The 26,873-nt window shown below is 43.7% G+C and overlaps 1 protein-coding gene across 3 annotated transcripts in view; it reads right to left on the reverse strand.

The window, feature by feature from the left end:
• The window catches only part of DNAAF9 (dynein axonemal assembly factor 9), a 130,236-nt gene that overhangs the window by 2,062 nt on the left and 101,301 nt on the right, over positions 1-26,873 (reverse strand). For all 3 annotated transcript variants that reach the window (XM_042931495.1, XM_042931496.1, XM_042931494.1), the window contains exons 29-36: positions 21,577-21,614; positions 12,025-12,160; positions 9,416-9,502; positions 5,304-5,410; positions 4,903-4,977; positions 2,973-3,178; positions 1,795-1,860; positions 384-477 (exon numbers count right to left, since the gene is read on the reverse strand). In XM_042931495.1, coding sequence (XP_042787429.1) covers positions 384-477; positions 1,795-1,860; positions 2,973-3,178; positions 4,903-4,977; positions 5,304-5,410; positions 9,416-9,502; positions 12,025-12,160; positions 21,577-21,614 — 809 coding nt within the window. The remainder of the gene's footprint in view (positions 1-383; positions 478-1,794; positions 1,861-2,972; positions 3,179-4,902; positions 4,978-5,303; positions 5,411-9,415; positions 9,503-12,024; positions 12,161-21,576; positions 21,615-26,873) is intronic.

Here is a 26,873-nt window from a genome sequence, read left to right on the forward strand (position 1 = left end):
GGGACTGGGGTTGGCACAGTCCTAGAGCTGAGCCCTTCGGCTTTCATGAGGACTCCTGCCTGCCTTCTCACAGATTAACTACTGTAATCACGTCTAGTCTCCAACTTGTAAATTAGGACCCCTGATGACCACAGAAGTCAGGATGTCACCACAGTTACATTTAAACTACAACCCACAGTTGCATCAGCAATCACTGAATGAAGGCGAAATTAATTTTAATGATGTTAAAAGGCCACAATGAAAAGTCTGCCTCTGTGGCTTGCTGTGTGTTCCCAGAACCCAGCTTGCTCTGGGGGCTTGGCTGTGTTGGCTCTAACAGACACCCTCTTTACAATCAGGCTTTCACATGCCCCCAAAGTTACTGCCCCTGATTCTAAGGATACGTGGGTGAAAATCAGTCTTGTCACCAAAGAAGTTGACAAACTGGGTGCCATTGTAAAAGTAGCCTGCAGGCAGGGGGTCCAGGTGGCGTTTCACCTGTAGGAAATAAGAGTCCTGTTAAAATTATTTGACCACTTTGTATCATTTCTTATTCATTAGAAACAAATAAACATGCCTATTTCCCTAGCAAGAGAGCCTACTCTGCCCCATGGAAGGCTAGACATGTCAGGGAATTAACACTTCCCCTCAGTAGTCCTCAAATAGTGACTGATGAAGGTTCCCCAGCTCTCAAGGAGGGACTCTAGGAGCCCCTCATGGGATTAAACTCCATTTGTCCTCAGTGGCACTGGTTTGATAACACAGTCTTTTTAGCTGTCTCCCCCCCCCTTTTTTTTTTTTTTAGTTTTATTTACTTATTTTGAAAGAGAATGTGAGTAGGGGATGGGCAGAGAGAAAATCCCAAGCAGGCCCCAGATGGTCAGTGTGGATGGAGCCTGATGCAGGGCTCGAACTCATGAACCATGAGTTCATGACCTGAGCCGAAACCAAGAGTCAGATGCTTAACCAACTAAGCCACCCAGGCACCCCTAGCTGTTTCCCCTTCTTTCTCCCCCTTACTTTCCTACTGCTAGTGACTCCTAAGAAGCACTTCCAGAATAAGCTACCTGCACTCAAATCCATGTTCAAGGTCTGCTTTTGGGGGAACAAATACTATAAGGACTGCCTTCTGGGTGTCTTCTTCAGAAGCACCGAGGGTTGCCAAGAACAGGGGCTGGAAATGAACGGGCCTCTTCAAGTCCAAAGCAAGGGCTCCTGAGGTCCCAGATTCTCTCCCACCCACTCATTACAGGGAACAGCGACACAGCCTGTTATGGGGCCTGGATTCTGTGTCCCTTTTAGCCTTTGTCCCCAAGCCCCTCCTCAGTGGAGGTGGGAACTGGGGCACAGGCTGGGGGTCAGCTTACAGGTTGGGGGGGTTCATCAAAGAGCCTCTCGTGCTGGTCCCAGGATTCCGCCATCTGCCTATCAGTAGCTTCTGGATCTAGACAGTTTTTTCTGGGCCCTTGTTACTTTAACTGTGGTTTATCTAGCATGGAGGGATGGGAGGAGAAAAGGACTTCTGTGACAGATTCAACAGTGTGACAAAACAGGGCTCCCTGTCATCCCTTTCTCCTACAGGCACTGCTTCTCAGTCTCATGCCCAGGTCACATCAGAGGTCACCTGGTACCCTCTTCCTCTTTCAGGCTACAAGGCTGGATGGGCTGAGGTTTCTCTGTGCCCAGCTTCCCTCTGTGGTCTGAGAGAAGCACAACATCCAGCATGCCCTACAAATAGGCTCCTCACTCAGGGAGTCCGAAAGGATGGAGCTGTGCCAGCCCAGAAGGATACCCTTGGGCTCTTAGGGGACTCACATGGATGTTCCTGATCTCCTGCTGGGTCAGCATCCCCCTGGTCTTCAGGGCTTTCCTCTGTGGCTTCTGTGCAGAGATGAAGGAAGGAAGGGAGGGGTCAGGTCTCCAAAGAGCTGATAGAGTACATGGCGGGTGAGGGCTCTGGGAGCTAGTTACGGGACTAAGATCCCAGCAGCAGGGAAAGCACAAGCACGGTCATGGCCTGGACACAATATCCTGCCTGTGTGCTCAAGGAGACCACCCTCCCAACATAGAACCCTGTATGCCAGGGGAAGCAAGCAGCAGAGGAAACACTGGTGCTTTTTGCAAATAGGCACGTTCCTGTCTGTGCAGATCCTCAACTCTAAGCCCAACCAGTGACAGATATGCAGACAAAGGGACAACATGAAGTCCCCTAGTCAAGCACCAGTTTATATGAGAAAGACACAGCCCACAGGCAGCCATTCCTCAGTATAAAAGACAGGTTCCAACTAAGCATCTGCAAAGGAGCCAGAACCCAGCCAACTCTATTTCCAGGGTTCTAACTCAGGCTAAAACCCTGAGGCTGTGCTAAGAGGCCTAGTACCCAAAGCTTGCATCATATTAGAGGATTTTAACTGGGTTTCATCTGGGTTTTATTTTTCTTTGCAGTACTGGGCTAAAGATGCTTGTGTGCCTCTACAGGCAAGCATCCTCTTCCCTTGCACCTGTTTCCAGGGCCCTGGGCTCACTGCTATCAGTGCTTGAAGTCTTGGTTTGCAAATAGCTACAAGCATATCTTTGTCGTTTCTCTTTTCTAGAGAGAGAACCAAATTTAAAAGGATTCTGGGCTTAGAACACAGGACAGCCTTTGAATTAGGTTCAGCTAAGAAAAGACATTTTGAGTTTGAGTTTAGACTGCCAGGCTGATCCAGGATCCACATGGAATGGCCAGGTTTCACCCAAGACCTAGTTAAGCCACCTAATAACTGAGGTTTGCCTTGGCAGTAGAATTAGAAATGGCTGTAAGACCAGGTCTGCCTTGAGGCTGCCCTGGGTGGCTTCCTCCCAGTCACAAAGCATCCCTGAAAGTGCTGGCTGAGCCTGTGAAGGGCGGACCGGGAGGGAGGTCATGAAGGGGCTTCTACCCCACAGCCAGGAGCAGCTCCGAGGTGTGCTGCTCACATCTGTGCCCGGTGTGTCTGGGCTTTGGAAACCACCTGCTTAGCTGACTGCCGCAGCCAGTCCTTGATGCTTTCTTCCTTCAGGGAGCAGCCAATGAACACGAGGTAGCTCTCCTGCTGTCCGTTGCTGTCCTGAGGTGTGCTTCGGGAATCGGGTGGTGGCGAGGGTCCTTCTAAAACTGGGACGATGCTCAAGGAATTGGCCAGAGTGTTGTGGCAGACCTCCATGGTCCTCTCAGAGTCTGCAGGGAGAACACACGTAGGCCCTGAGCCCCCAAAAGATAAAGCTACACTAAGATTGTAACATGCAGATGGTTGGGGACAGATTCCTGTGACACGCAGGAGGGAGAACTGATTGGTGGCAAGCTAGAAAGCATGAAATAAGAGAGGGAGGAGCAATGTCAGTTTCTGGCTTGGCTGATTTGGTAATCAGGTAGAAACCACTAACCCAGAAAGGGAATACAAGAGAGCCCTTTTGGTCTCAGCAGAGCCCTGAGAAGCCAAGGGAAGAGGGTGTGTCAACCAACACACAAGTGCGGCAGGAAGGTCACATGATAGGAACAGGAAAGATTGGGTTTTCAGACCAAGAAGCTGGGGGCTAGTAGTGGTGACCCAAGAAAATGGCAAGGTCCCCCTAAAAAGCAGGATGAAAAAAGGGATCCAGAACACAGAGAGGTTAACCTTGAATAACAAAAAGGTCAAGAGAAGGTCTAAATAAAGAAGAAAACAAGGTGAGAGGAAAGGTGGAGGCATTATGACCTCTGAAGCAGGTCTGTTGGAGCCTGAGGGAAGTGGGCTTGAGTAAGGGGCCAAAGTTTCAGATTCAATAACATAAATTAGGCCAAAAGTATGGGTTCAGGACCTTGAGAGATTCTTTTATATAGGTGATGTCATCTAATTCTCCATCCAAACCCAGATGGTCCCATGCTTACAACTCTCAGTGGCTCCTTACGGGAGACACTGATTGTTGCCTGTCCAGCCTCCCCCTTTCGCCAATACCAATTCCCCATGGGTGATGGGTCCTGGAAGGCACAGCAACTCAATCCTGGCCAATGAGAGGAGAAGTCTGCTGAGGAACTGGCAGGAGATGCCTCAGTAGAAGCTGTGTGTATTGATAAAGCCACCCACAGGAAGAGCCTCTCTTATCAGCTGGATGTTGTGTCTGGGTGTGACACCTAGACCTGCAACAACGAGGGGTGGGGACCTGACACACTAAGACTGGAAGGACCCATGTTACCTGTGTCCTCTGTGGCCTTGCTATGCTGCTTGACCTCTCGACTTCTCATTATGTAGCTAACACCTGCTAGTTGAGTTGGTGTTTGCTGTTGTGACAGCTACAAACACCCTAACAGACAGTCCCACTAGGTCCCTGCCACAGTGAACCTTTTTTGGTTCCTGAAATGTGCCTTTTTTGCTTGGTTCCAAAGCACATGCTATGCCTTTTCCCTGGAATATTCTCCCCTTTCTCAATGTTGAGTTGACTAACTAACCACCTCCAGCCAGGATGGACAGACTTCAGGTCATGAGGGCTCCAGAGGTCTATGGCTGATAAACAGTACTAGTGGACAGAAGGGAGAAGGAAGGCTAAAGGCTTGAAGACTTTGGCAGAAACGGATGTGGAGCTGGAGAGCTCGGCACTGGGGCAACTCCTGGTGACAGGTCTAGGAGGCCACGGATGGCTTGAAAGGGGTGTGTGAGTCTCTGGAACAAGGAAGTCAAAGAGCTGTGAGGAGAGGCTCTGGGCAGGACATCTGGGGGAAGAGAGAACACATCTTCCACTGTGGAGCAGCACCTGCAGCAAGGTGGGGGAACTAGAAGAGCTACTGGTGTCAGGCCCACATGGGAGGGTTTTCCAGAGTCTGAGAGGCATCTGTGCTCTGCAGAGCATCAGTAGAAACTATGAACCCACATCATGGGATGTAAGCATTCCATAGTGCAGGACTCCCAAATCCAACTCCCCAGTTACCTGAAAACTTCACTTTGCCCAGGATGTGGTAGATGTTTCCAGAGAAAGGACTTGGCTTGATGGAAGACTGAATTGCTGGTGGAAGAACAGGACAGGGCTGTCACCCACCCTGGGGCAGAGGCCAAGTTCAGGGCACACAGCTGGGAGAGAGTTAGGGTCTGGGAAGGATCCCCACTTGAGGGACCAGGGCTCATAAGTCCTCCCTCCACCACACCCTCCCCAGTGGCTCTGCCACTCTTCCCAGGGTGGGGGTACTCCTGGGTCCTCAAATCCCTCTGTTTTCAGACCCCAATAGTGAGGAGACATGACAACACACATAATACTAAAATGGTGCCAGGAAGCAGGGACAACTCTGGGTATTCTTTTATTAGGGTCTGGGACATGTCCTAACCAAGGCTTACCTTTACACTTGGCCACAAAACGAGTCTTCTCCAAAGGACGACCAAACCATACGCAGATCTGAACCATTAGTGGAAAGACTGATCCAGCATCAAATTTACCTTCATACCTTAAAAGGTTTAAAAAATTTTAAGTACGAGTAATTGGGGCTTTGAGTGTTATTATATGCTACTCTGGGATGAACTACTTTGAGTTCCTTCTTACTTATGTGCCATTTTATGTATAAAACACTTGTTTTAAATATGTGTATGTCTTTTTCATCTTGGGATTGGGAAGCATGTTACCCCATTAGAGCAGGGAGGTCTCACCTCTACAGACAAGCAGTTCCCTGAAGCCCAAGACCCCATCTACCTTTGAAGCCTACCAGTATGCCACCTGAGATTGGGGGTCCTCCCTGGCACTCCTGGAGCTCTTCCTCAGGGCCTTAACTGTACCCCACCCTTGTTGAGGGCAACTTAACAGACTGTACATTTGGATGTGTATACTCCCCAGAAGGAACTAAAGGGCTGGGGCATCTCTGCTCTATTTTCTCAGTTTTGAATTCAGCAGACATAATGCCAACCACAAACTCATTAAAAACATGCCATATTCAAGCGTGCCTGGCTGACTCAGTCAGTGGAGCATGTGACTCTTGATCTCAGGGTTGTGAGTTCAAGCCCCACACTGGGTGTAGAGATTGCTTAAAAATTGAAAAAAATCTTAAAAAAAAAAAAAAAAAAAAAAACTAAAAGAACATGCCACATTCAGAGCACTTAAAAAGTTTTAAGTTTTTGTTATGGAAAATTTAAAACACATGCAAAGACATTGCAATAAACCCCCATTACCCAGCTTCCAAAGTTATGGAATTGTCATTCCTTCTGCTGAAGGAATTCCTTGAGATGGATCCCCATGATGGAATCAATGCAGTAAAGGGTGTAACCATCTCCTGGGTTATAATTTATACCACTCCCAGTAGCACATGAGTGTTTCAGTTTCACAGGGCCCCCAGCAATGATTCTTACAGATATTTTTGGTTAAATGTAATAGATGTCAATCAAAACAACAGTGAGGCATCATTTTACATTTCTGAATATTACTAAAACGGAATTCTGTTACCACGGCTGTCACTAATACTTGCTGTAAAGTGAACTGTCCACATCTACATGGACTAGGTTACTTTTCAATATCAAAATAAACTTCTCAAATATTATATTAACTCTTTGCCACATATGATGCAAACATCTTCTTCCAATCTATTATATTTTATTAGTTTCCTTTGCTCTAAAATAGCACTACAGGGGCACCTGGGTGGCTCAGTCGGTTAAGCATCTGACTTTGCCTCAGGTCATGATCTCATGGTTCATGAGTTTGAGCCCCGCACTGGGCTCTCTGCTGTCAGCTCAGAGCCCACTCTGGGTCCTCTGTCCACCCCCACCTCTCTGCCCCTTCCCGACTCATGCTATCTCTCTCTCTCTCTCAAAAATAAACATTAAAAATTTTTTAAATAAAATAGCGCTACAGGTTTGAATTTTACATCATATATATTGTTGAAAGTTATCTTACTCTTTGTGCTTTCTTTAAAGTAAGGCAGTGGCATAACATTTTTGTAATACTGACATATTCTTTTTGCCCTCTCCCCATCCAAACAAGTCATGGGAGACCATGGACCTCTCTGGCTTCTTTATTCAGAGCCTGAATCCATAGTGAAATTGGGAGGGGCTAAGGGAAGAGAACAGGTATCCTCCCAGACTAGAAATAAGCCTAGGAGAGATGTGGGCAGGGTCAATGAGCACAGAGAGGGTTGTGGTAGGGGATGTTGAGAATCTGTACAGCACAGAGCTGAGCATATCCTAGAGCTAAAGCCTACTCCCTCTGAGGTGGTGACCCCGACCCAATGAGGAAGGGGGAAAATATACAGATGTGCAGGAGTCTGATGGCTGCCATCTTGTTAAAAGACTAAATTACCCGATTCCTAGGAAGGGACTCAGAAGGGGAAGGTGCTGAAGGGTGATTTCTGAGGCCCCCTCCATCACTGATTCTCTACAAGGGCTGATCAAGGGAAGGCTTCAGGCTAAAGGTTCACAGAGAGACTTTTTTTTTTTTTAACTTTTTAAATATGATTGTTTATTTTTGAGAGAGAGAGAGAGGCGTAGAGAGGGAGACACAGAATCTGAAGCAGGCTCCATGCTGTTAGCACAGAGCCCTATGTGGGGCTCAAACTCCCAAACCATGAGATCATGACCTGAGCTGAAGTCGGATGCTTAACTGACTGAGCTACCCAGGCGCCCCCACAGAGCATTCTAATGAATCCTTTACACCTGGCTTTTTCCTGGATCACTGTCTGCAGGAAAGTCTGTACCTGGAGCTAGGTTCATGTGAACAATTCCCAGAATGAGTCACCATGGATTAGAGAATGGGTGCTTCCCTAGGCACTAAGTGGAAAAAGCAGGAATTTCAGCACCAGGCCCAGAGATGTGGCAGGAAAAGGGTCAGTAGCTGTAGTCACTGGAGAGGAGGGTTTCACCTCAGATGCTCAGATGCTCCATCTGTTTCTTTTTAGCTAAGATGGAATTGTCTTGTTCAGGCATAAGGAATGATCCACTTACCCACTGTTTACGCAAGTATGTAGCTCAAATCAGAGATTCCTTCTAAGAATATGCCTAAAAGCCTTCAATTTCACACATTGGATTTTTTAAAGTTTATTTATTTTGAGAGAGAGAGAGAGACAGAGAAAGGGAGAGAGAGGGAGAGGGAGAGGGAGAGCAAGAGTGAGAGCGTGCAAGCAGGGGAGGGGCAGAGAGAGAGGGAGAGAATCCCAAGCCGGCCCCGTGCTGGCTGTCAGCACAGAGTCCAACACGGGGCTCGAACCCACGAACTGAGATAATGATTTGAGCAGAAACCAAGAGTCAGATCCTCAACTGACTGAGCCACCCAGGTGCTCCTGGACTTGTTGTTTTAACAGCACAGCACAATCATTTTTCTCCTGGTCTAAAAAGATACTGGTGACGCAAGGGGTGGTGTGGAGAATGCAGAGAGGTGTCTGGGGGAAGTGAGTAAGGATAACAAAGATAATCCAAATTAACACGAGAGAATACTTGTGGCCAAGCTTTAGTAATTGTCTTCCCCTGAACCATCACCAGGGCAGAACCCAGTTAACCGTTCTATACAGGGACAAGCACAGCATGATGGTTGCATGTACCGGCTCTGGAGCCGCACAACCTGGGTGTGAAAGCCACAGCCCTTTCGCTTACTGGCTGTATGAATGTGAACACACCTTTAACTCCTTGCTGCCTCACTTACCTTATCCTTAAAATGTGGAAAATAATACAGCCTACCTCACAGGCTTGGCTTGAGGATTCATGCGATAACAGGTAGAGCTCTTAGGGTAGCACTGTCCAACAGAACTTTCTGTGACAATGCAAATATTCTGGATCTGCACAGCCCAACGTGGTAGCTGCTGGCCACAGGTAGCTACTGAGCACTTGAAATGTGGCTTGTATGTCTGAGAGACTGAATTTTACCTTTTATTTAATTTTTATTAATTTACATTTTACTAAATAGACAAATGTGGCTGGTGGCTACTGTCCTGGAGAGCTTAGAACAATGTGTAGTACACAGTGAGTGCTCAAGTGATGTTGGCCCTAGTGTCACTACAGCGCCCTTGGCACTCTCTTTCCTTTTCCCCTCAGAGGAGAGGTTCATAGGCTGAGAGGCTGCCAAGAGAGAATAAACATCCCTTGGGCCACAACAGCAGGGAACCTACCTGTCAGGTGGGATCCCTTAGAGGACTGTATTCTTAGGAATGACTCTCTCGTGGTAAGGTTGTCACTCCTTGGTTCTGTGCCAGCCACCTCACCCTCACTAGAGGCTAGAGGAGACAAAGGACACCGTGTGCTTGGTGCTCACAGAGCCACTCCCTAAGTCTCAACATCCAGCAAGGCCCCCAAGTTGGAGCCCAACATGTGTAGGGCACTGGGCTCCTGGCACGACCAGCAGCTGTTGGGACATGGCAGGCCATCCCAGCGGCCACTGTCACCCTGGCAGAACACTTGAAATTTCACTTTCTTTTTTTTTCTGTAAATGTATCATTGTGTTTACAAAGAAACCTTAGCTACTTTTCAATGATGATACTTGCCAGCCAGGGTACATTAAATATCGAGATCGCAGCATCTGAGGACTTGAAAAACTATTTTCTGAGAGAATCAGCTCAATGTCTTCATTCCTTTGAAAACATACAGAAAAACCCACGTTAATTAGGACGATCAATCTTAATCTGCCCATTTTGCTTCCTCCCCTTTGTCTCCACAGACACACAAGCACGTATGCATACATTTATTTCTGTTACTTCATGCCTAAGTCCTTCAGTATACCTCTCCCAAGAACAAGCACATTCTCTTTCAGAAGCACAATACTATTATCACATCCAAGGAATACAATACTGTGGACCAGCAGTACTAGCATCACCTGCAAGCTCATGAGAAACAAAATCCCAGGTCCCACTCCAGACCCGCTGAACCAGAACTCTCATTTTAAGAAGATCCCTTAGAGATCTATATGCAGATTAAAGTTGGAGAAGTACTGATCTAATCCATTTTCAAATTTTCCCTTTTTTGCAGGAGAGGTCTGGGACCCGGGATCTACACCAATCAAAGATTGCTCACTGAATTTACAATCTTTATTTTCCTTTAATCTTGGGGCCCCTGGGTGGCTCAGTCGGTTAGGCGTCTGACTTCGTCTTAATCTCGCAGTCAGTGCGTTCGAGCGCTGCATCAGACTCTGTGGTGACAGCTCAGAGCCTGGAGCCTCCTACGGATTCTGTGTCTCCCTCTCTCTCTGTCCCTCCCTGCTTGCACTCTGTCTCTCTCTCAAAAATAAACATTAAAAAACATTTTATTTTCCTTTAACCTGGAATAATTCTTCTAACTTTGCTGTTGTTGTTTCTCACAGAGTAGACATTTTTGAAGAGTGCCTGCCAGCTGTCTTGTGTCCCACAATCTGGATTTACCTGGTTGTTTCCTTATGATTAGAATCCGTTAAATATTTTTGGTCGTATTAATACCTAGGTGATGTTGTGTCCTTCCCAGAGCATCACATGGAGGAAGCATGTGATGTCAATCTGTGCAAATAACGGCCTTGCTAAGTTTAATCATTTAGTTAACGTCAGGTCTACTACATCTCTCACTGTGAAAGCACTTTCCCCTCGCTGTACGCGCTAAGTAGTCCATGGAGTGATACTTTGACAACAGTTAATATCCTTTTCATCAACAATCTGTCACCCACCCGTTCTTAGTATTCAATGATGATTCTTGCCTAAATCAAGTGCTATAGTAACTGTTATAAAATGGTGACTCGCTAGTTCTAAAAATCCTTATTAGTGTTAAAGGAGATTTACTATCCTGCCCCTCCCATTTTTTTAGTATCACCATGGACTCATTTTACTCCATGTGCTATACTCTGTTATTACATTTGTTTTCTCTTATGCTCCCCTTGTCCCAGTGTGGCCAGTGAGAGCTTCTTGAGCTAGCTCCTGCATCCTTTTGGCACATCTCTACTAATCTCTGAGTGTCTCCTTGCTTTTTTTTTTTAGCACAAAATGTACCAGGTTCACCTTGTACTTTCCTTGCCCTAGACCTATAATCAGCCAATTCCCTAAGGAGTGCTGATAACTTTAATTGGGAACTGGTATATGTAGAAACCAGGACCTAAAGGTAGGGGCATTTATTCTACTGTGGTATTAGTATTTCTGGTCCCTTTCAATGGGAAGAGCTAGAAAATATACATTTTTTAATTGAAATACTGAACTTATATTGACTCCATTCACAGGGTTTCTCTTCCCTTTTCCCACTTCATATTTATTATCTTCCTTATCTAACAAGTGATGTTTGAAATCAGGGTTCCAATGTTTATGTTTATTTAAAAATTTTTTTTTAAATGTTTATTTGTTTTGGAGAGAGACCGAGTGCGAGCAGGGGAAGGGCAGAGAGATAGGGAGACACAGAATCTGAAGCAGGCTCCAGGCTCTGAGATGTCAGCACAGAGCCTGATGTGGTGCTAGAACCCACAAACCGTGAGATCATGACCTGAGTTGAAGTCGGGATGCTTCACTAGCTGAGTCACCCAGGCACCCCTCCAATGTTTATGTTTAAAAGTTATTTGAATTAATTGTTTTGTGTGTGGTCATTATTACTTTGATATACAAATGGATTCACTTTTTCATTTAGTTTTATCCCTCTTTGTCAACTTAATTTCTGAATATGTAAAATATTTACATTGCTCAAAGTCAAAATTATATAAAAAGTATGTACCTTTTAGTATATCTTTATTGAGCAAATAAATGTGCTTTATGACCAGATGTTTCCTCTTCACACACACACACAGACACACACACAGAGTCATCAATTCTCTATTTTTAGTTTGTAATTTGGACCCAAGTCCATGAAGTAAAAAGCTCATTTCTCTATGTTCTCTATCCCATTTCTTCCACATCTTAATACAAGTAATATTGAGAGTCTTGACTTCATTCTTTAATGGATGAAAATGTGAATCCATCAAGACAAAATCTCTCAAAACAGTACAGGATACTGACACATGGGGTCGTCTTGCTGATTTTTGCACAACACCAAAAGCACTTCTATAAATGCCCAGGTCTTAGATACAGTACAAAGACCCTGTGGGCCATAGCCAGAGTGTGGTGTCTGAGAAAGTGGCTGCTCCTATAGGGTGAAGTGAACTTGGTAAGTTTACCTGGTGACAATCCCATTTTCTGCAAGAATGAAGGCTGCAGTAGGATTGGCAGCCCTGATGAGGGTCTGCAGCTGGACAAGGAGAGGGTGCCTCTGCTCCGTGGTGTGACTGGTGAATACCACATTACTCACCAGGCCTGGGGAATAAAACCAAGAACGGTTCAGGCTTCAGAGTCCTTACTGGGGCTGAGGGCTCACACAAATGTGGGCCCTTGCTCCCTCCCTGATCATCCCTTCTAATAGGGGTCTTATGTAGATGCCCCTGACCCCCCAACACCTGTTCCCCTTTCTGTCATTGCCACTTCTTGAGGTGAATGGCCTCAACCCTGGAACTGCCTTACTTCTTAACTTTCTCTATTTTCTCAATTCTGCTTTCCAGCTGACACCTGGAGCTTCTTTATCGGAGGGCCCATTCCACATCCCTTTTATCCTTAACCTCTTCAGGAAACTGTGCCACACACCTTCACCAGTTCAGACCACAGACATTTACCAAGCACTAACCATACATCGGGCACTAACCGTTAGATTCTCAAAGAGTGCCCAGCCAAGGAGTCACTTACATGCACCTAATTCCAAGATAAGTGCTAACACAGGCATTCACAGTCATACAATAAGAAGAGTGGCACATGTAATGAGGGATTGTGAAGTGGGTCACAATACCTCCCAAACTTCCATAAAAATACAAAAGGAAAATCTATGCTATAGAGAATTTGGAAATCAGGGAAGCTACCTTATCCCACCATACCAATGTAATTATAATACCTCTTCCATACTCATTCCTGTTTTGACATAGTTATGATCATAGCACACACACCATTTCTACTACAAGATCACTTGCATTTTTGTTATTCAACCATTTTCATTCACTTAATATTACTGTGAAAATTTCAAACGTATACAAAAATTTTAATTTGAAATGTTTACTCATTTATTTTTGAGTGAGAGAGCACGTGTACAAGCAGGGGAGGGGCAGAGAGACAGAAAGAGACACAGAATCTGAAGCAGGCTCCAGGCTCTGAGCTGTTAGTACAGAGCCTGATGCGGGGCTAGAACCCACAAACCATGAGATCATGACCTGAGCTGAAGTCGGGACGCTTAACCAACTGAGCCACCCAGGTGCCTCAACATATACAAAAATTTTAGAAGTAGTATAATGGGGGCACCTAGGTGGCTCAGTCAGTTAAGTATCTGACTCTTGGTTTCAGTTCAGGTCATACTCTCATGGTTTATGGGATTGAGCCCTGCTTCAGGCTCTGTGCTGACAGCGTGGAGCCTGTTTGGGATTCTGACTCTCTCTCTCTCTCTCTCTCTCTCTCTCTGCCCTTCCCCTATTCATGCTCTCTCTCAAGATAAATATTAAAATATAATAGTATAATAGTACAACGAACTCCCATGGCCCATCATCTGGCTTTAAGAATTAACAACATATGGGGCGCCTGGGTGGCTCGGTTGGTTAAATGTCCGACTCTTGGTGTTAGCTCAGGTCACTATCTCATGGTTCGTGGGATGGAGTGCCAGTTAGGGCTCCAAGCTGACAGCACAAAGCCTGCTTGGGATTCTTTCTCTCCATCTCTCTCTGCCCCCTCCCCTCTGGCCCATGTGTTCCATCTCTCTCTCTCAAAATAAATAAGAAAACTTAAAAAAGAAAAAAGAATTAACAACACTTGGCTAATTCTTCCATACCATATGCCAGCCTTTCCCCCTTTCCCCCGGATGATTTTGAAGCCAATCTCAGACATCCTATTATTTTATCCAAAAATATTTTAGTATATATATCTCCATAAGATGACCCTTTAAAAAGTTAAAAATTAACAACAAATTCTTCAATATAAAAAATAATATAGTCCATGTTCAAACTTCTCTGCCTCATGAATGTTTTCCTAGAGTTAATTTTTTTGAATCAGGAACCAAAGTCCACACACTATATTTCACGGATACATCTCCTAATTCTCTTTCAGTCTGTAGTGTCTCCTTATTTCCATGTAATGTTGCTTAACATACTAGTAGCTAGATCTCTTTTATAGATTCAATCTTTTTAAATATAAATTATTAAAAGAATTTCTTGTTCTTTTTCCAACTTAAGTTGAATGCTTAATTCATTATTTTAAAAAGTTATGTCTTGGGGCACCTGGGTGGCTTAGTTGGTTAAGTGTCTGATTTTTGATTTTGTCTCAGGTCTTAATTTCATGGTTCCTGAGATTGAGCCCCGAGTCAGGCTCTGTGTTGACAGTGTGGAGCCTGCTTGGGATTCTCTTTCCTTCTCTCTTTCTGCCCCTCCTATGCTCTGCTCTCTCTCTCTCCCTCAAAATAAATAAATAAACATTTAAAAAATTTATTTCTTGTTTAGTAATGTCATAACTTAAGGGTACATGCTTTCTTTTGAATTATTTGGCATAGAAATACTCATAACAGGTTGCATAGATGGTATCCTTTATCATGAAAAACTGCCTTTGAAACTTTTCAGCTTTTTGGTTTGAATTTAACTTTGCTGTTAGTGTCACCTCTTTCCTTTTTGTCTATATTTGTCTGTTATGTTTTTTCCCATTCTTTTATCATCATCCTTATTTAGATTTGTATGCTTCTCTTGTATACAGCATCACAGAATTAGGTTTTGTTTTTTGGTTTAATCTGAGATACTTTTCCTTTTAATATATGTTTATCCCATTTGCATTTACTGACACTTTGGTTCTTTCACCTTGGTTATATTGGATCCGTTTAAAAGTCTTTTTTTTTTTTTTTTATCTTTAGCAGTATTATCTCTGCATTCCTTATTTTTTGTTTTCTTCTGATAAGTGGTGGGCTTATAGTCTGTTTTTAGTTCTTACAATGGCTATCCTTACAGCTTTAAAAATTTTTTTGAAGTTTATTTGTTTTGAGAGCGATAGAAAGCAAGGGAGGGGCACATAGAGAGGGAGGGGGAGAGGGGGAGAGGGGGAGAGGGGGAGGGGGGGGAGAGGGGGAGAGAGAGAGAGAGAGAGAGAGAGAGCGAGAGAGCGAGAGAGCGAGAGCGAGAGCGAGAGAGAGAGAATATCCCAAGCAAGCTCCATGCTGTCAGCAAAGAGCCCGAGTTGGGGCTTGAACTCATGAACCAGGAGATCATGACCTGAGCTGAAATCGAGAGTCAGACGCTTAACTGACTGAGACACTTTTTTTTTTTTTTTTTTCAATACCCATCACCCACCCTGCCCTCCCTCCCACCCCCCATCAACCCTCAGTTTGTTCTCAGTTTTTAACAGTCTCTTATGCTTTGGCTCTCTCCCACTCTAACCTCTTTTTTTTTTTTTTTTTTTCCCCTTCCCCTCCCCCATGGGTTTCTGTTATGTTTCGACTGAGACACTTTTTAATAGATCTAAATCACTGTTTCTTATAATGTCCCTTTTACACAATGTCTACTGGCTTTTCTACGTGACTGATGTGGAAGCTGGTAAGTGTTCTTCCCATTTCCACCGTCACTTTCTGGTTGGTTATATTATTTAGTTTCTCCAGTGAATGTTCTTATATCTTTAAAACTAACTATATACTAAGAATTTAACTCTTTATAACTTGATTTTACCGCTCTAAACTTTATTGATCTCCCACTTTGGAAGATACAGACAGAGTTATTTCCTGCTGCCTTGTAATTCTTTGTTAAATATAATTTCATTTTATAAGTCTTCAAGATTTTCAACATTTATATTCTACTTTTTTTGGAAAATTTTTAATTTTATTTATTTTGAGAGACAGAGAGCAAGTGGGGGAGGGGCAGAGAGAGAGGGGGAGAGAGAGAGAATCCCAAGCAGGCTCTGCACTGTCAACGCAGAGCCCAATGCAGGGCTCGAACTCACAAACTGTGAGATCGTGACCTGGTCTGAAACCAAGACTTGGACGCTTAACCAACTGAGCCATCCAGGTGCCCCTATATTCTGTTTTGTAATAGAATTTTCATGGGTATTATCATTAACTCCATATCTAAGGATCAATTCTCATCATCAATCTTGTTTTTTTTAAGTTTATTTATTTTATTTTGAGAGAAAGAGAGCACGAGCAGGGAAAGGGCAGAGGGAGAGAATCCCAAGCAGGCTCTGCACTGTCAGCACAGAGCCCGACATGGGGCTCCATCTCACAAACCGTGAGATCAGGAGCTGAGCTGAGATCAAGAGTCAGATGCCTAACCTTGAATGAGCCACCTAGGCACTCCGAGACTAGCTTTGATAAATGATTAGTTCATAAGCAATTATTTCTAAATTACAGAGACGTCAACTTTCCTATGTAACCTTGTAATTGTAGGATCCTGAATAATGAACACTCAGTATAGAGGACTCTGTACTGATTTAGTTCAGCTGGGTGTTTAGTTCAAAAAAATTAGTTATATTTAGTTTCTGAGGGCAAAACTCAAACAAGGTAAAGAAGGGTTTACAGATAAAATAAATTCCCTTCCTCCCCAGCCACCTAGTTCTCTTCCCTGAAGGCAATCACCATTATCAGATTCTCAGCTCTTCTTCCAGGATGTGCTAAGTATGCACAAGTAAATGTGTGTATGCTTTTCTCCCCCCACAAACAGTGGCATGTTATACTGTTCTGCACCTTGTTTTTTTAAGTTTTTTAACCTTTTAATTTTGGTAAAGCTTACTTCTTCATTAAAATTTTCCCTAGTATCTTACCATTTCAATCCTTCCCTCATTCCACTCTGCTCCTCCTCTTCTCTAAACTATAAAAGTTCCTTCCTATAAATAACACAGGTGGTGTTTAAAATACAAGACTCATATTCTTATTTATCTTCTTCATATATGTAAAAAGACAGCATGATGTAAAGATTCAAGCATGGGTTTTAGAGCCAGGCAGACCTTGAGTTTGAATGTAGGGTTCCACTAATTGCTAATGAGTGACATCAGGGGCAAACTCCTCTCTCTGAGCCAAATTTCCTCCTCTGTTAGATGGGAACAATAACACATACCTGCAGGTTATCAGTAAATAGTTTTCACAGGGCCTGCAGATAGAAAGAACTCATTAAATGCAACTTATGGCCACCACCACTACCACCATCCTCATTACCAGCGCAGCAACAGCTTAAAATGGGACCTCTATGTGTACACTGAGGGGCTTGGACTAATCCATTTCTCAGACCAACAGGGGTGGCTGTGGCACGTGGGCCTCAGCAATAGCAACCAACAGGAAGGTAGATGAGTGGCCATCACTAGATCAAAGGCAACTTCCAGGATCCTTGGCCCCTGCCTCTAGTCTGTGGCAGAAGTAAATTATACTTCCTTCCTCTCACTACTCATACTAATGAGAAAAGTGTTCCAAAATTGCTAAAGACTGAATCTAACCTCACAAATTGTCTGGATGCATTCCATTCATGACTAGGGAGCAGGGATTAGGAGCTTCATGCCAATGGTCACATGTTAACACGGGGAAAAGGGCACACACGAAGCAAAAAGGTTATGTATCATGCCCGGGACCACAGATGCCAGGACTTACAGTTGACCTGCCAAGCACAGAACCTTCTTCTTAAGTGCTTATGTATAGTTTAGGGATCTATCAGTTCCTTGATTCTAAGACACAGGTCCTACTCTTCTCATGTATCTGTTTAGTGCTCAGCTATTAAGTTGACCTTACGCCTCTGCACAGTGCTTGAGGGACCTCTAAGGATTCAAGGGTGAGTTTCCTCAATGGCTTTCCTCAAAATCTAAGTGGTGAGGGCAGCTCTGCCTCCTCTGGTCTCTTAGTGAAAGGCTTCCTGATTCCCCAAATGTGGGCCATGCAGGCACCAGAATCCTCCTCTAGGCCTGGTGAGTGCCAAGTAGCTCCTGGATCCATCATCCACTCTCAATCCTGGCTACTGTTTGTCTAGTGCAGTCTACCACTTTCTTCATTAGGTCACTGCTTATTTTGTGCACTTCCAGGCTGTTTTTACTACAATTCATTTTAACTACTATCTTTCAAAAGAGTTATCTTTCAAAACCAGAAAATCTGATCTTCATCACTTCCCTACTTAAAATATTTCAATGCATTCCAGGGACTGCAAACTTCTTGGCCTGCCTGACCTATCTGCCATGCTGTGCTTCCTCAGTGGCCTGGGTATGCTCTGGTCACCATCAGGCCTTTACTCTTATTGTTCCTTCTGCCTGGAACCATCTGTTCTTTCCTCTTTGTTGGCCCAACTCCTCTTTCAGGCTATAGACAATGTGAATAGCATCTCTTCCAGAAGGTTTCCCTAATCCCCAAGGACTGGGTTGGAGCAGGTGCCAGATACAGATTTGTTGAATAAATGAATGAATGAATCAAGTATAATAAAAGATACATGCAACCTGATCTCCAGGGCACCTGCCTAAGTAGTTAAGTTGTGGGTACCCATGTGTCAGAGTTTTCCTCATTTATAAGTCTGAGCAAATCCCATTCATCAGACAACCATCTGAAAGCTTTCTAAGACTTACTGATCGATCGATCTATCTATCTATCTATCTATCTATCTATCTATCTATCTATGGTTTTGGTAGAAAATTCATAAAGTACAAAAGGGTACTCAAACCAAGCTTCTTCCTCCCTCCTCCTCTGGCACCGAGCCCAGAGGCTCATGGCATGCCAGGCCCAGAATGGGGCATAGTGGGGAAGCAAACTGGGTTCTAGAAGGCTCAGCACATTCCGGAGATGACAGACATGGGAGCTGGATCTTGCAAGAGGCCCATGAGATTTCCAGCAGCAGACAAGAATAGCTGTGGTGGATCTTGCAGGGAGGGGCCAGCAAAGGCTGAGTGAAGACCTATAAAGGCCCTAGATTCTGTTTGGTATCTTCTTAGGCAAAAGAAACTGGAGAGTTGGGACTAGTGTAAATGTGCCAACCCAAGTGGCATGTGCCAGGGTCACAAACATAGGCAGGGCCTGTTCAGAAAAAGGCCAGAAAAGACCTCTGACAGATACCTTGCCCAAAGTTCTGTCTGCCTCATGAGTGTCATGTAGATAAACCTTGTGGATTGGGATTTTAGGTCAGGAATTGGACACAGAAAAGGGGCTTTGCTTTATAGGGAAACAAGCAAAAGGATTATCCTCCGCATTCCTTAGGCCAGCTATGCAAACTACCACCTGCCAAGAGGAAATGCCATCTGTGAGGGCAGGTACAGCAGTTATCTGGAGCACAGGGTGAAGAGGCCACTGTGGGCGGTTTCATCTTGCTTGGGCCAGGAGCTTCCTTCTGTTCTGTATCAAGGAGTGGATACCCACATTTGGCCAAGGTATTACCAGTCTGGGCTGTGAGTGAGCGGGCAGCCTGATATGACCACTCCCCAGAATGGAGAAACCCCTCTGAGGTCTGACGGCACTGGTCTGAGCTAAAAGCTTCCAATGGCCCAGAAAAAAAGTTTACTGCTTTTATCTATCTGTAGATACTTCCAAAAGTGGTAGTAAAATGTCTTTGCTTTGCTTTCAAATCAGCATTATAATGAATCTTGTTTGCTGTTTAAGCATTGAGATTATTTCCTAATTCTTGGATTTCTGTAACACGCATTATCTTGGGGCTGCAATATAGTCCTTTTCTTGTTGTAAAACAATCCTTTGTTGTAAAAGCAATCAAACAGGGAACCTGACTCATGCTCAGGAGCAAAGGGAGGCAATATGCTCCCTCAGGACATGAAGTGTTTGTCTACTGGTGGCAGATCCTACCGCCAAGCTAGCCACCAAATCTCTGAGGATAAAAGAAATACTTGCCTTTTATTTCCTCCCTCCCTGGGCAGCCCATGCCCATGGTGAGCCAGGTCAGATCAGTTCATAGGGTCCCTTAGGCCCATATATAAGAGGAAGATAATTACTAAGACACTGTTACTCTACAAGCCCTTCCAAGTTTAGAAAAACAGCATGTATGGCCTCAAGGTCATCTGCCCACATGTGGTCACATCCCTATCTTTACACATGCACAGAGCTTGACACAAGTTGCCTTTGGACTCTGAGGGAGGAAACAGTGTTAAAATGTGTCTACCAAGTGCCAGAGAGAATCCAGTCTGTCTCGGCCTAAAAGGACTTTCCTCCTACAATAGTGGCCCAGGTTCATGGACATTGAAGACACAGCTCCTCCCCAAGGCTCATCTGTGCTTTGTGTGCAAAAAAAGCAGAGGGGCACTGAGGGAGAAAGTATCAACGAGTCAAGGTGCATTAGGGTGGCAGTAATCATGTGGTGGACAGGGGATAATGATAGCCCACACCCTTGGCTTTGGCCATAAGTTACAAACATGTATCTGAGGACCAGACAGTGATCCTTGGTTATCTCCTGGACCTATGTTTTTGCCTATGCTTTCTATTCCCAGGACAGATACTGACAACCTTCCTGATCTTCCAACCTAGAAACTTAGAGGGGTTCATCCTAGATACTTCCTTCTCCAACTCATGCCCCATATCTAGTTTGCCACCAGATTCTACTGATCCAACCTCCATAAAATCTCTTTCATCTGCCTGGAGTGGATACTGTGGGAAGGCCCAGCCACCTCTATTTCCCTCTGCTTCTGGGGTACAGTGCCTGGAAAGCAACAAGGGCCTCTAAAAGCTGGACTTAAGACGCCCTAGTGCAGCAGCCCAATACACACATCCTTCCCTCCAGTGACCTGGCTCCTGCCCTGCACTGCACCCAGCTCAGCTGTTTCCCAAGACAATAGCTCTGGTATGCTTGGTTGTCTCCGCTCCCTGTGGACTGGCAATGGGATCAGCAAGGCAAAACTGTGCTGGGGACACTGAGTTATTTCCTTCTATCTGATTTCTACTTGCTGGGCTGGCTCAGGAAGCTCAGACCCCAGGTCTTCTGACAACAATGAGCATTTTATCATCACTACAGGAAATTTAGAGTTTATTCTGGGTCTCCAGGCACCATAGTTAACATGACTAAAAAGTGCTGCTTCCAGGGTTGCCAAATGATAGGACAATGTGAAGTTGAGTGTAACCTACAGGATGGGTGGACTTTTCTAAATGTTATCAAGGAGGTGTGGAAAGTTCCAGTGTATGCAGGAGGGGATTAAGGGAGAAGGTCCTACCGGACCATACTATATACTCATGGGACAGGAGAAGTGCATCAAGATCATGTTGATCCAGAGGCTAGGAATACCTGATACCTTTTTAGTCCATTGATATTAGTTGGAAGGCCAGGGAAGGCTTAATAAGGGAGGTGCTCAAGGGAGGTGCTGTTATGGCAACTTATCATCTTAAGAGATAAACTTGGGAAGAAATATGCCTATCAACTATGATAAAAGAAAAAGATGTCAAAATTTCCCTGGACCAATTTTGTTTGTTTTAGACTTAAAATATTTATTTTGAGAAAGAGAGAGAGCGAGCAGGGAAGGGATGGAGAGAGAGAGAGAATCCCAACCAGCCTCCACACTGCCAGTGCAGAGCACTATGTGGGGCTCAAACCCATGAATCATGAGATCATGACCTGAGCCAAAACCAAGAGTCAGAGGTTTAACTGACAGAGCGACCCTGGTGCTCCTGTTCATTTTAGATTTTAGAATGGTAAGAAAGAGCATGAAGAGAGAAGTCTGTTGCATCTAAACACAATTTGAAAGGCATGCAAAAGCAAGAAGTAAAACATATTGCTTACCTTGTGAACACTGGTCAAGACATTTAGGAAAGAGAAATCTATGGAGAGGAAAAAAGAGAAATATTTAAAAACATTAATGTTAGGATTGTCACTGGTTATTTCCCACTAAACTGTGACTATCCAAGCTGACTTATTCAATAAGGCAAGTGGCAGGCAGTACTAAGTACCAAGAATAGCCATGGCTCTGCAAAAGGTTTTCACAGGAAAACCAAGGAACCCCACAGAAAAGCTCTTATGTGGCCAACTCTTGATGGAATGTTGAAGAGGGGATACTGTTGAAGAGGGGATATAGGGCCTGTTCTCTATAGACAATAGGAAACAGAGAAAGAAAATTGATGTTTTTTTTTTTTTTTTTCTTTGAAAGAGACACTGTCCTGATAGTGAAGGGAAATTTCATGGGAAAATGAGAATTACCTTCCCCTGTTTGGGTCTTCAGTGCTAAAGCTGCCACACTTCCCTTCCTGTGCACGCTAGAATCCTGGTTCTCCTTTAACACTATTCTGAGCTCTAATGGTGAATGAATAGCAGGAAACTGACTGGATCACAGATGAAGCAGGTGAAGGTGACTGATTCAAAGTGTGAGCTTGTTAACTACGAGAAAAACCCACTCTGCCAGTGCTTTAAAACTCCTAAAACATCACAGTACCCTTCTCAGGGAAGAGAGCTAACACTAGTGAGAATAGCTGCCTTTTTTCAAAGTTCTTCCTATGGCCTGGGTACCATGCAAGCAGTTCACATGTATGGTCTTGCTCTGTCCTCATGTCTACTCCATGCCTTGGGTACTCACAAGCTGAGAAGAGCAGGTGGGTTTGTAACAGCTGAACAGTCTAAGCACTTTGCCCATGGCCTTAGACAAAGCTAGAAAGTGGGAGGCTTATGCAGGGTCCCAGGTCTGTTTAGCACCACAGAGCTCCCATGTTTTCTCTCCCTACAAATGAGATGCTTGCTGAATCCATGCTTCTGAATTGTTGTTGGTCTAGGTGGCACGTGGTAATGATGTTCAAAACACCAGGGAGAATTTCTCTCCTGCAATCTCCTTAGTGGTGGCAAGTCTTCATCATTCTATTTGCTTTCTGAAAACACTATTTGGAACCAAATTTGGTGGACAAGTGAGCTGGATGAATACCACTTTGGACTGTTGATGAGGTTCTCTTGCCTGACTCCCTCATGGTTTCTGAGGAATTCCAAGGAGGAACCCCTACGTGCTCTGGGCAAGATCAAGAGTCATGGAACAGGGAAGAGACATCCTTCCACACTGTGGAGTTTCCCCAAGAACAGAACTCACTGACTTCACTGCACTCAGTCTACTGAATGGCCTGACACAATAGCAAATACATTCTTAGAAAGTGTCTGTCCCCATCAGTGCCTGTCACTTTAGAGTACATGCTCTTAAAGGCCTTCTCAGCACCCTGCTAGCTCCCTCACAGCAGCCCACAGCAATTCACACCAAAGACATCTTAGACAAGACAAGCAAAGCTCCCCCTCAAGGCATTTTATCCAATCACAGGCTGGATGCTCATGCTTTAAATCTCTGACAGCTGCAAAGAAAACATAGACTTGCACATATATATGACTCCCTAAAACTGGAATGCAATTTCTCTTATCTTGGCATCTTTGGCATCTGTCCTTCAAATTCATGTTAGCTTTCTTTCCTAATCCAACTAGCAGTTACCACTGCTTCTTTATAATTCTTATAAAATTGCATTAAATATTTTATTATAGGACTTCCTATCTATAACACGATTGATTGTGTACATTCATTGGTGTGGCATTTGGAAAATTATTGAACTTTTCTGAGCATTAGCTCCCTCAAGGTAAAACATGGTAATGATGCCTACCTTAAAGAGGGATTTTGAGGATCAAGAGAGGGTAAAGCATCACAGTGCGAGACAAATAGCACAAAATAAATGTTGGCTCCCTGCTTTCCTTCTCTACATATCATCCTCCTTACCAAACTCTAACGGTTTTTTTTTAATTTTATTTTTTAATTTTTAAAATTTACATCCAAATTAGTTATCATACAGTGCAACAATGATTTCACGAGTAGATTCCTTAGTGCCCCTTACCCATTTAGCCCATCTCCCCCCCCAAACTGTAACATTTTTGAAGAGTGCCTGTCATAACATGACTTTTTTTTTTATTATTTTATTATTTTATTTTTTTTCAATATATGAAATTTATCGTCAAACTGGTTTCCATACAACACCCAGTGCTCATCCCAAAAGGTGCCCTCCTCAATACCCATCACCCACCCTCCCCTCCCTCCCACCCCCATCAACCCTCAGTTTGTTCTCAGTTTTTAAGAGTTTCTTATGCTTTGTCTCTCTCCCACTCTAACCTCTTTTTTTTTTTTTTCCTTCCCCTCCCCCATGGGTTTCTGTTAAGTTTCTCAGGATCCACATAAGAGTGAAACCATATGGTATCTGTCTTTCTCTGTATGGCTTATTTCACTTAGCACAACACTCTCCAGTTCCATCCACGTTGCTACAAAGGGCCATATTTCATTCTTTCTCATTGCCACGTAGTACTCCATTGTGTATATAAACCACAATTTCTTTATTCATTCATCAGTTGATGGACATTTAGGCTCTTTCCATAATTTGGCTATTGTTGAGAGTGCTGCTATAAAGATTGGGGTACAAGTGCCCCTATGCATCAGTACTCCTGTATCCCTTGGGTAAATTCCTAGCAGACATGACTCTTAAACAGAGCAGACAAATTTTGTGCCAATAAATGTTAAAATAATGTATGTACAGGTTATTTACCAGCTCTTCCTCTAAGTAACAAAAGCAAGTGTGATATATATTCCTAAGCCTCACATAGGTATGGTATTGTGCATTTTGTAGTGTGCCAACCAAGTACCTGATTTAAATAAAATTCTAGTAAATCAAGAAATGATGATACTGATCCAATCTGCCCTAAAACATGGGCCCCACAATTCCTACATGCATATTCACAAAAATGTAGCTGTCACACAGGCAGATGTGGGACGACTTATTCCTTGCGGCCCTCTCAACGATTAGAATAGTTCCTGGCACACAGCAGACACAAGACACTCACTGAATGAAATCCTCTAGAAAAAAGACACCAGGTAAATCTCACATATACCCATTCTGAATCCAAACTGAGCCCATCCTTAAATTAGACACACTAACCTCCACTTCACAGAATGGAAGAAGAAGCCCTATTATGCTCTGCCCCCAGCTGTTTTTTTTTGTTTAACCATGATCTAGAAACAATGATGTAAATTTTACCTTTGCTAAGGTAGCCACTTTACAAAAACTTGATTCTCAAAAAATCGTTTATGATAAAAGCAATATATAATCCATAGCTAACATCATATTTAATGGTTAAAGACTAGATGCTTTCCCTTTCAGATCAGGAATAAGACACAATGTCCGTTCTTGCTACTTCTACTCAACATTATACTGGAGGTTCTAGTAAGGACATTTAGGAAAAAAAAAAAAAAAAAAACAAACCCAAAAACCAAAAAAAACAAATACAAAGCCTCCAGATTGGAAAGAAAAAAGTAAAGCTATCTCTGTGTACTCATGACACACTTTTGTATATAGAAAAATCACAGAGTCATACAAAACAAAGCAATGAACAATCCAAAGATGATATGCAGAAAACAATTTCATTTATAATAACACCACAAAGAACAAAAATATTTAGGAATAAATTAAACAAAGAAAGCATAAGAGCTGTACACTGAAAACTAAAACATTGCTGAAAGAAATTTAAGACCTAAATAAATGGAAAGACAGCCAGGTTCATGGATTGTGAGGCTTAGTATTTTTAAGATGGCAATACTTCTCAAACAGATCTATAAATTCAATACAATCCCTACTAAAATCTCAGTTGTCTTTTCTGGCAGAAAACTGACAAGCTGATCCTTAAGTTTACATGGGAATGCAAGGAACTCAGAATAGTCAAAACAATCTTGAAAAAGAACAAATTGAAGGACTCTCACTTCTCAATTTCAAAGCTTACTACAAAGCTACAATAATCAAAACAATGTGGTACTGGGGGTGCCTGGGTGGCTCAGTCGGTTGGGCGACCGACTTCGGCTCAGGTCATGATCTCGCAGTCTGTGAGTTCGAGCCCCGCATCGGGCTCTGTGCTGACAGCTCAGAGCCTGGAGCCTGTTTCAGATTCTGTGTCTCCCTCTCTCTCTGACCCTCCCCCGTTCATGCTCTCTGTCTCAAAAATAAATGAACGTAAAAAAAATTAAAAACAAAAAAACAAAAAAACAAAAAACAATGTGGTATTGGCATGACGACAGACATATCTATCAGTGGAACACAACTGACAGCCCAGAAAATAAGCCTTCACATTGATAGTCAATCGGTTTTTTACAAAAGTGCCAAGACAATTCAATGGAGAAAGAATAAGTCTTTTCAACAAATGGTGCGGAGAGAACTGGATATCAACACGTGAAACAACGAAGTCAGACTCCTACTTCATGCTATATGTAAAAATTAACTCAAGATGGAACACAGGTCTACATGTAAGAGCTAAAACTATAAAACAGAAGAAAACACTGGAATAAATCTTTGTGACCTTGGATTAGGCAATGCTTTAAAAATTTTTTTTTCAATGCTTTTATTTATTTTTGAGACAGAGAGAGACAGAGCATGAGTAGGGGAGGGGCAGAGAGAAGGGGAGACAGAATCTGAAGTGGGGTCCAGGCTCTGAACTGGCAGCACAGAGCCTGACGTGGGGCCTGAACTCACGGACCATGAGATCATGAACTGAGCTGAAGTCAGACGCTTAACCTACTGAGCCACCCAGGCACCCCTAGGCAATGCTTTCTTAGATATAACACCATACATACAAGCAACAAAAGAAAAAATAAACTGGACTTCATTAAAATTTAAAAGCTTTTATGATTTAGAGGATACCATCTAAAAAATAAAAAGATAACCCATGGGAGAAATTTTTGGCAAATCAACTATCTGATAAAGGACCTGGATTCAGAAAATATGAAGTACTCTTGCAACTCAAAAGGAGACAACCTGGGGAGCCTGGCTGGCTCAATTGGTAGAGCATGCAATCCTTGATCTCAGGGTCTTGAGTTCAAGCCCCACATTGGGCACAGAGATTACTTAACAAAAAAAGTAGGGGGTACTTGGGTGGCTCAGTGGGTTGAGCGACTGACTCTTGATTTTGGCTCAGAGACTGAAGCAGGGCTCGATCCACAACCCTGGGATCATGACCTGAGCCGAAATCAAGGGTCGGATGCTCAACCCACTGAGCCACCCAGGTGTCCTCGGTATGTATCCTTTTAGATATTT

Source organism: Panthera leo, chromosome A3 (genome assembly GCF_018350215.1).
Source record: "Panthera leo isolate Ple1 chromosome A3, P.leo_Ple1_pat1.1, whole genome shotgun sequence".
NCBI classification, from domain to species: Eukaryota; Metazoa; Chordata; class Mammalia; order Carnivora; family Felidae; genus Panthera; species Panthera leo.